The sequence below is a fragment of the Trichosurus vulpecula genome, chromosome 1, assembly GCF_011100635.1.
Source record: "Trichosurus vulpecula isolate mTriVul1 chromosome 1, mTriVul1.pri, whole genome shotgun sequence".
In the NCBI taxonomy this organism is placed as follows: Eukaryota; Metazoa; Chordata; class Mammalia; order Diprotodontia; family Phalangeridae; genus Trichosurus; species Trichosurus vulpecula.
In genome coordinates this window covers 522257585-522267598 of record NC_050573.1, presented here as the reverse complement: position 1 = coordinate 522267598, position 10014 = coordinate 522257585, and the positions used below count along the sequence as shown (strand labels likewise).

Sequence of the window (10014 nt, the reverse complement as noted above, 5' to 3'; positions counted from 1 at the left end):
GAAATCACTGGGGTAACTGAGAGAAGCTGAAAGCAGAAGCGGATATGACAGCAGCGCTGCTCCTACAACCCAGCCTGCAGCGGGCGGGCTCGGCACCCCGACGGAAAGTCACGGCCAGCCAATCCCCAACCCGCACACGCCTCCTGCGGTGGGCGGGTGGGAGAGAGAGACTGGCGACTGCGCCCTGAGTTTGAAATGAAAAGAGGGAGGGGCCCGAGCCGGATGGACGGCGGCACTCGCCAATGGGTAGAGCCAGTGGCTCCCCCGGTGGGAGTGACGGGGGAAGCAGGCCCGTCGCAGCGTCACAGGGGCGGGACTCTGGGTGCCCCTTTTCCCTCCTTCTCTCCCTTCCCTCTCTCCCTCCCCCCCTCGGGTGTCTGGCGAGCTAGGTTGGTCGGGCTTGAGGGAGCGCGGAGAAGGAGGAGGAGAAGAAGAGAAGGGGGGGTGGGGAGTGGGGGGTGGTTGGGGGGGCGGCGGCGATCGGGAGCGGAGAGCGCGGCGGAGCGATTTAAAGAGACAGCGCGGGCGGGGGGGAGGACAAATAAACACCGGCCGCCCCCGACCCTCCCCATCCCCCTCCCCTCCCCTCCCCTCCCCCAGCCTCCCCTCCCGCCGGCCTCAATGAATTAGAGGAAGCGGGACCCGGGTGGCAGCAGCGGCAGTAGAAGCAGCAGCAGCAGCGGCGGCGGCGGCGGGAGCAGCAGCGGAGACAGCAGCAGCAGCAGGCGCCGCCGCCTCAGCCAGGCTCAGCCTCGGCGGCCGCCGCAGCAGCCCGCGCCGGGGCAGCGGCCCGAGGAATCCCGGGGGCGTCGCCGCCGCTTCGCCTGCTCCTCGGTTAAAGCCCCATCTTTGTCTGCCCCCCTCCTCCTCCTCCACCTCCTCCTCCTCCGCAGCCGCGGCCGCCGCGCTTTGTTCCGAGCCGCTTTCGCCTCAGGCCGGGAGGGAGCGGGGGACCCTCCCCCGGGTCTATGTGCCCCCCGCGCCGCCCCACGCAGCAGCAGCCTGAGCCCGGGGAGGAGGCGCCGCCGGACCAGGAGGCGGCGGCGGCGGCGGCGGCGGCGGAGGCAGGGTCTGGGCCGCGGAGCTGAGCCGGAGCCCGAGGAGGAGGACCCGGCGCTGAGGAGCGGCGGCGGCGGCGGCGGCGTCCCACCCCCCGGCCCCGGCCCGAGCCGCCGGAGCCGTGCCCCCCTTGCTGCCGCCGCCGCCGCCCCTGGCCCCGGCCCCGGCCCCGGCGCGGCCCCGGCGGCGGGTGCCTGGATGTGGAGTTTGTCATGAGTCCGGCCGGCTGCTCGCATGTGAACAGCTTTAAGGTGGAGAACTGGCGGCAGAACCTGCGGGTCATCTACCAGTGCTTCGTGTGGAGCGGGACCCCCGAGACCAGGAAGCGCAAGGTGGGACCCCCGGGCTGCAGGGGAGCTGCCTTCCCACCCCGGGGCGGGGGGCCACGGCTGCACGGGCTAGCATCCCCTTCCTGGGCGGGGAAGGGGAAGAGGGTGTGGGGCGGTGGGGTGGGACGGACGGAGGGAGGGGAGAGGGGAAAAGCACCTTAATCCCCTGCACCCCCCCTCCCCGCCCAGGGGCCGGGACGGTCCAGGCCTGGGTGGGGGGGTGCGGAGAGATGAAATGGGTGGGGGGGTTGGGTGGAGGGGAGGAGGGGGCGGTGGCTCCCCGCAATCGCCTCCCCCCCCCCCCCCCCCCGTCCTCCCTGGCTGCTTGGAGCTGGGAGTGGGAGGCCTGTGCGGGGGTGAGGAAGGAGTGTGTGAGTGTGTGTTTCAGTGGGCGTATCTGATCTGAGGAAAGGAGCCGTTTTCCTATTTTTTTGGGGGGGTCCCCCCACTTCTCATGGTTTGTGATTCACTTGGATGCAGGTAGTAGGGCTAGGAAGGATCGCCCCTAGGCTGAGCTCTGGGTTGCTGCTGGAGGGATTCAGGGTTTCCCAGCATGAAGGCAACTGCAAGAAAGCGTACAGGGGAGGAGGAAGAGGAAGGAGGGGGGTGGGGTATTTAAAAAAGAAAAAAAAAAAAGAAAGAGGAAGGAGATTCTAGGACACGTCTGGTTGGGGGTCTGCAGTGGATCCGGCCCAGAGAGCCGGCCACCTTCCCGACTCAATAGGCAGCCCATCAGGGTCCAGTGTCATCCATCAGTGATGGACTGTGGGGAGGTCACCTGGGACAAGGAAACTGAAAGAGAGAACTGGATCTGTAATTCACTGTGTGTCAACGACTGGTGAATTATTAAGATGTAGTTACAACTGAGGCACTTAAGCAAACCGTTTCCTAGTCCAGGGCTTTGGATAGGTCCAAATGCTGGGAGACTGCATCTGCCCTTCCTCTCCCACTTTTCTCCGTACCCCCCCTCCCTTTTAATATACAAAATCGGGTGCAGAGTGTAAAGGGTGGGGTATCTGCTAGAACAGTAGCAGTTCATGCCTAAACAAAAAGTGTCTTAGAAAGGGCAGGAAGATACTGTGATTAGAAATAGCCCGGCCTGACAAAGAGAAATAACACTTAATATCATTTTAGCAAGAAAGTAGAGATTTTTTGAGCCTATTTATAAATTCATATCCCCAGATTAGATTCTTGTAAACACATCCCATTTGTTAATTGGAATTTTATTAACTGTTTTGCAGCAAGATCAAAAAATATGTTTATCATTATCTGCCTCTGAATAAACTGTTCTTTTTTTATTTTACTCTAAGTGATTTTGCAGATTTCAGTCTGACGTTGGTGACTGAGGTGAAGGATGCATCAGCAGTGCAGGTAGCAACATTGGCTATTCAGGACAGCAGGGATGAAATTTAATATTTTACTAATTGTGGAATTTGGGTTCAGTCATTTATCAGTGTGACTTTTCAAATCTGTTCAAAATGGTGGCTATTGTAATGTGAAATGGAATATATTAAGTTGTTGCCTAAGTATATTCTTAATATAACTTTTAAGTAGGTTTTTATCTTTTTTAAGTTTGTTTAAATAGCTGCAAGAACAGATGGGACATAAAAAGGTAACCAGGAAACTTTCCTTACCCTAGTCCTCCCAATGAGGTCAATACAAACATATTAAATGTAAATTGACAAGTTTAACTTAAAAAAAAAAAAGTAACAACTTTTCAGAGGCTGAAGGTTGGGAAAATCACTCATTTTGTGTCTGTGTAAAACACTTTAAGCAATCTACTTTTAAGTACTTTGAATGTTCAGGTAATATTTGCCATGAAAATTCATTATTAAAAATCATATTCTAAGTTAAGGTAAAGTGGGGAAAAGCCTTAACATTTTGTTACCAGTTCTTTGCAACAGTTATCTGCTTTGATGGGTTGGACTTGGGGAAAGGGTGGGGGTGGGGAGCAGGAACAATAGACAGCACAAAAACCTGAATGTTAAGGAATATTGTACTTTTAAGATTTAAATGTTTGTTTGTAGCAAAACAATAATGTAAAGATGCGCCAAAGCTGCATTCTTTGTTGGATGACTGGTGTGAAAGAGACTTTGAGGGGTGGGCATGGTGGTGTGTGTAATTTCAGGAGACTGTTTAAAAATGACTCTTTAATGGATTGTGTGTGCTTTTCTTAAAACATGTTTCACTGTGTGAAATGAGGCATGATGGGGACTGGTTTTCTTTAACCAGCTGAAAACTGAGTGACCCTTTTAATTTGTCTTGTCTGCAAATGTTTCTCCATGTAATTGTTTGCCTGATTAGAGGTCTAAAGACTTATTCGCTATATTGTAGGATACCATATTTTTTCTTTCTGTTTGAATCACCAGGGATTCCCTTCTCTTCCTGATCTCCATTGTGAGTTTTTATCAAAGTGAAATAAATTAAGATGAAATTACTGGTAACTTCTAAATTTCTAAAGGAAAACATCGATGTCATCGATTTTTAAAAAATAAGACTGAAAATAGTGTTTTGATTCCATTTGCTCAGTTAGTTCATTTATTAGGTCTCACACGGGTTTAAATTACCAATAAGATTTTGGGTTATATATGTGAAAAGAGAGGAGGTAATAAATGTGTCTTGGATACAGCTCATCTGCCTTCTTGTAAGAAATAACTGTGATGCTTAATGTCCTTTTGTCATTCTTATCTTGGAATTTTGAATTTTCTTATCTATTTCCTTTCACTCTCTGGGTGTTGATTTCATTTCTGGCATTGTCTTGGGGCTCAGACTATGAAAGCCTGGATTTTTCGAAATGTTTCCAGTAGAGATTGAAAAGAAGACTTTAGTTTTCTACATGCTTACGATGCCCATCAGTCCCATAGGCCATGTATGTTTTTGAAACTAAAGATGTGAAGTTGCCCATCAAAATACATTTAACTAAAATTACAGTCTTTGTAAACAGTCAAAGAACACAGTACTTTTGTGGTTGCTGACATCTCATGATATGGAAGCATGATTTGACTATGGAAACGAATTGCTGAATGAGCATGAGTTCTGGTTTTGTTGTGTTGTTTTTGTCTTATGTAGAGGTGGTTAAAGATAAATTAGTTTTAAGCATTTTGAGGATGTTATAAAAAAATTCTTGGAACATAACAACAGCATTGGGACTTGGAATTTTTTATTGGTAGGTTATGTATGAGAAAAATGCCGTGAAATCCTGTAACTTTTTACTGTCTTAAGGAATTTCCAAATATGCAATGATATGTGTGTGTGTGTGTGTGTGTGTGTGTGTGTCTGTCTGTCTGTCTGTGTAGGGTTGGTGAAAGTATAGATCCCCTGATAATTTGAATAGAGATTTCAACATGATAAGTTGATCACAAGACAGTTCACATTTCTCTCTCTCTTTCTGACACACACACACACACACACACACACAATTGCTACCTCTTTTTTAGGGTTTATATTTAATGATGTTGTCAATTGAAACTTCAGGGAGCACAAACAGTACAGCTCTGCTTCTCTGGTCATTTTTATTTGGTGTTGCATTGTATTTTGAAAGATGATTTCAATATTGTGTGTGTGTTTTAAAATTACTCATTCCCAGTCCCTTTGTGTTGTATCTGTGGTTTTCAGATCTTACCCTAGTTCAACCTCCTAGGATTATAGCAGTTCTCTGTAGAAGTACCAGACACGGAGTGCTTTCACAAATATTTGAATACTTTTAAATAATTACACTTTCTCAGAAGTGAACATGACTCATAAAGCATACAAATATTCTGGTTTAATTCATGGGGTAATTTGGAGAATGAGAAGCTCTGCTCTGCTCTGAAGCAGTCTAAAATAGCTGCATTTTTAAGCCCCAACAGTCCATTTGGTTAGAAGGTAGCTGAGAGAAGAGGATATCTTTGGAAACAATAGATTTGGGTACAAAGAGGTTTAAGACCCAGACTTTATTAACAGCTGTCTAGTATTTTTGCCATTTCCATTCACATGGTCATAATGTCTCTTCTCTTTAAGCAGATAGAAGGGACACCCTGTTGGAAGAAAGTGGGATGATTCCATCTTTATTCAGACTTCAACCTCTGAGGAGAGAAGGGCAACCCTGAAAAACTGGGTGTGGAGGTTTGCATTAACAACTAATGATAAGGTTTTGCAAATTTGTCTAGTGTAAGGCCTTACAGATTATCTTCTGCATCCTTTTCAGTAAATTTGTAAATGTAAGTGTCATGTAGTCACCAAATAGTAGGTTGTTGTTAGCGTGAGAGAAAATAGTTGTCTTCATTTTTTGAGCCAGCATCTTTAAGCAGTATGCCAGAAAATCCGCCCATGATTAGTAAAGTTGGTTAACTAATTCTATTTCACACTTGGATAATGGACATGTTGCTGTTTTTCCACCTTAGGGTTTTCATAAAAATCTTCAGAAAACCTTAAAAAAAATTTATGAAGTTTTTTTTTTTTTTTGGTATTTGAGGGATCCAGATGAGCCTTTGTTTTAGCTTAGAACTAGTAAGGAAGAAGATGGCGCTTCCTGAATTAAAAAAATTTAAAGTGACATATCATGTCTGTTTACTTGGAAGAGTTTTGACTATTTTCATCGTAAGCTGGAATCGTTGTGTTCTCTTTAAAAAAAGGTACTAGAAAACTACAAACTAACTGACCAGTGAAGATCATTTCTGTATATTATTAACTCGGAGCCAATGGGTGGCAGAGCTGAGGAGACTCTTTGCCACTAGGCTGTGCAAAAGGGCTATTCATTATTGCTAAAATTGTATTTTTTAAAAAAAAATGTTCGTCTTCAAATACAGAAAACAAAACTGACCAGAAAAAAATGAGACAAAGGATTGTCTCATTCTCCAAAGTGAGGGCAATACCCTCAATTTACAATTATGTGTAAACAAATGAAAGTTTCGTTTTATAAAGAGTTATGAGGTTTAAGTAGCGACTTAGTTGAATCTCTACAAAGCGACTACTTGCATATTTTAGTGATTTTACCTTGGTTTCAGACTTTTTGGCTTTATTATGGAAAGTGAAGACGTTGAAATGAAAGTGTGTCTGCCTGGTTGATCTTGAGTCTAAGGTATTCCTGGAGTAAGAAATAGTTGATACCAGATTTCATATGTGTGATTGACTACTTTCTGTTATTTTCCCATTGTAGTGCCATTTCTGGAGCTTGAATTGGTTGGTACTGTCCACTTTGAGAGTTTATTTTTCTCTTACATATTCACTTTTGCAGAAGATTGAGTAGTTTGAAATTTGTGAATCTTTCATCCAGTGGGAATCAGTAATGCTCTAGTTATGGTGGCATACATCATCTACACAAGTAGGTGAAATACCCGGAGAAACTTGAACACTACAGAGCCTGGTGAATGGAATGCCATGCCGAGAATCAGGAAGTCAGATTGAGTAGTTCTCTACCACTGGTTGAGTTGGGAAACAGCATGTGGAGAAGAGAGCTTGTCTTTTTGTTAAGCATACCGTCTAGGTAAGAATTCCGACAAGCCAATGTAACAGGGGGTAGGTAAAGATAAAAAGTAAGATTCCTTAGTTCTCAAGGACTGATTATCTACTTTGTGGGTTGTCATATGACATCTTTTTCTCCCACTGCCTTTTGACCATTTTGTTCAGCTTCTATACCAGGTAGTGATAGGAGCCAGGAATTAAAGAAGACTTTGAAGTCAGTCAGTTTTACTTGTTAGCGGCTCAGGTAAAAAGGTCTCGATGGGAGACAAGGTTAAAATTGTAAATTAAATTAAAAGTTTGTAAGTAATCTATTTGTTCTGTTACCATGTTTAATTGAAAGTTGGCTAACTGTGTTCTGAGAGTGTGCATAATGAGTCCAGCAACCTAGATGAGCTAGGGAATGTTTCCTGGAGTTCAGTGACTTAGTTTATCATTCGTTGTCTCAGTAGAAAATGGAATGTTAGTTGCTCTCGCCTTATTTTCATCTGACCTGGTTGAGCTCTAACATTAATCAGTCAAGCATTTATTAAGCTCCAACTATGTGCCAGGCATTGAACATAGTAGTATGTGTTAATTTGTTCTAAGTCCATAGAAGAGAAAGAAGTGATTAGTGCCTATGATCATTTATAAATATTTTGAATCATACATTTTTATAGCAACTTAAACAAGTCCACAGTGCACATATCATAAATATTAAGGTTTTAATAGACAGGAGTCTATTAAAGTCAGAAGTGCTTCATACTGTATAAAACATACATTAGCTAACAGGAGAAAGTTAAGTCAATTCAAATATTTATCAAATGCTTACTGTTTATGAAGTACAGTGTCAGGCCCTGCAGATACAGAGACAGAAGTGAAGCAGCCCCTGCCCTGAAGTCTGGGTCTTAAGCTTACCGCACGAACATCACATTCATTTTAGTTCTAATAGCCCTTAAAATGGCTGGACTGATGTTGCTCCAGTTTTTTCGTTTGGTTGAATACCAAAGGGTGTGGCCTCTTTTTTTTTTTCTAGGGGGAGAGGAGATTAGGACACAAAAGGAGAAATGTTTTTATACTGAAAGCAAATAAAATCATTGGATGACTACAAAATTATTCTTGATAGTTAACTGAAGTTCAGTGCATTGTATTACCTAGCATTTGCCATTTCTTCCAATCTGGCTATCTGTATCTCTTATTCCTGATGTGTGCGTGTGCATACAGAGCCTAGTTTACTTTAGAAACGTCATAGCTTTTCAACTCGATTGTGCACAATTTTAGAGAAAATTGTGCCAGAAATCAATAATGATTTTAGAAGGAGAGTTTCACACCCGTTCCTTTGTAAGTACTCTGAAATTATTTTTCTACCAGATTCCTAGAGCATCGCAGTGTTGGGTGTTTTATTTCATTTCTGTAACAGATATTAGTTGATAATCTTATTATTACCTAAGTTGAATGTCATTTAAGAGGTGGCTGTTTGTGAACTTTTGTACTGATGTGTCTTTCAGTCTTCAATGCAACAAGCGTTAATTAAACACATCTTACAGCCAAGTCCCTGTTAGTTGCTGGGAGAAAGAAAATGAAAAGTAGTCTCTGCCCTCAAGGATCTTGTATTCTACATTCCAATTTTTAAAAGAATCTATAAATGTTAAGAAGCATTTTATCTTTGTTACCTAAGGTTAATTGGAGCCTCTGGTTTCTTTAGAGCCTTTTAGGCAGCCCAAGATTCTGTGAATAAATGAACTTGGAAGGCAGATTTGGGAGAGCAGCATTTCACAGACAAAGAGCACCAGACTTTGAATTGGAAGACCTGGCTTCAAGACTCAGCTCTGTAGTTAACTAGCTGTTTAACCTTGGGCTGGTCCCCTTCATCTGTAAAATACTTGTGTGAACCACGTCATAGGGTTGTTGCGAAAAAGACATATTATAAACTACAGAGTTCTATTCCGATGTTGGGTATAATTTATAAGCTGAAAAAGTTTTTGTAATTTAGTCATTTGTTCCATTTAGAATTCATTTATTTAGAAGACTGGGTCTCTCTATTTTGCCCAAGTTATTCACAGGTTTGATCCCACTATTAATTTGGCACAGAAGCTTTGACCTGCATGATTTTGAAACTAGGCTGGTTTGACCCTTAGGCAACCTAGTAGCCCCCTGCTTCTGGGGGTTCACCATATTAACGTTGCATTTGCTGTGGACGCCCAATTGGCATAGCCCTCTGCGGCTCAGAACTCCCATGCTCAAGAGATCTGTCAGTTTCAGCTTCCCTGGTAGCTGGAATCACAGGCATACGCTATCATGTCTGATACCCTTAAGAATTTAGAAATGAATATCCACCATGGACAAGGCAAAACAAATGTGTACTGAATTTCGAGCACCTCCCAGTAAAGGAAGAATCCTGTTCCTCGAGACAGTTTTGTCCTGGTGCACAATCAGTTGGCGGCATAGATTATTTTAATGGACACATCACTCTAGTCTGAGCCTCCACCATCTGTTCAACCCTCTCTAATTACAAATGCAAAAAGAACATAATTCACGATTGCATCATAAAAAAATAAGATAAGTGATTTAAATGTGTGTGTATGTGTATATACTCCCTTATTTGATGCAATGTGCTCATCTGTGAGGTTTCCTTATGTTTCATTCCCAAATTGAAAATGGTAAAGTGACTTGCCTTGACATAATCGATCCACTGGCAGAAGAGTTCATGTTCAAAATGTATGATTCATAGACAGTAATGCTTCAAGACATTAGGATTTTATTTCAGAAAAGTTACCAAGCCAGGTTTTGACATTTTGAGTCTTTCACCAGTGTTGTAAGGAAGACCTAATATGGTTAGAAATAGAAGGCTGTCATTCAGTATGCAGCCTTCTTGCTTCAGTAGGATCTTGAGATTATGGGAAATATTGAGGGAAGGCAAGGGCATGTATTTTTAAATTAAGGGGCATTGATTGTGCGACACTTTATTATAACTTCTCTTGTGATTGATGAAGATTGTCTGAATTTTGGTACAGTCGAGACGGTGGTTCATTTTACCACTGACCTATGTTCTGAGAGACTTATTTTATACATTTATTATGTGCGTCAAATAGCAGTTAATCTGTTACCGTAATTGTTACTAGTGTATTTTTTAATAGTATTTAATTTTTTTTCCAATTACGTGTAAAGAAGTACTGCATTTTAAAAAAATAAACTAGTTTTTGAAAGT

The 10014-nt window shown here is 43.3% G+C and overlaps 1 protein-coding gene across 2 annotated transcripts in view; it reads left to right on the top strand.

Moving 5' to 3' along the window:
* Positions 1–1222: 1222 nt before the first annotated feature.
* Positions 1223–10014, top strand: part of USP22 (ubiquitin specific peptidase 22) — a 241657-nt gene continuing 232865 nt past the window's right edge. For both annotated transcript variants that reach the window (XM_036741153.1, XM_036741152.1), the window contains exon 1: positions 1223–1391. In XM_036741153.1, coding sequence (XP_036597048.1) covers positions 1272–1391 — 120 coding nt within the window. In that variant the 5' untranslated portion in view covers positions 1223–1271. The remainder of the gene's footprint in view (positions 1392–10014) is intronic.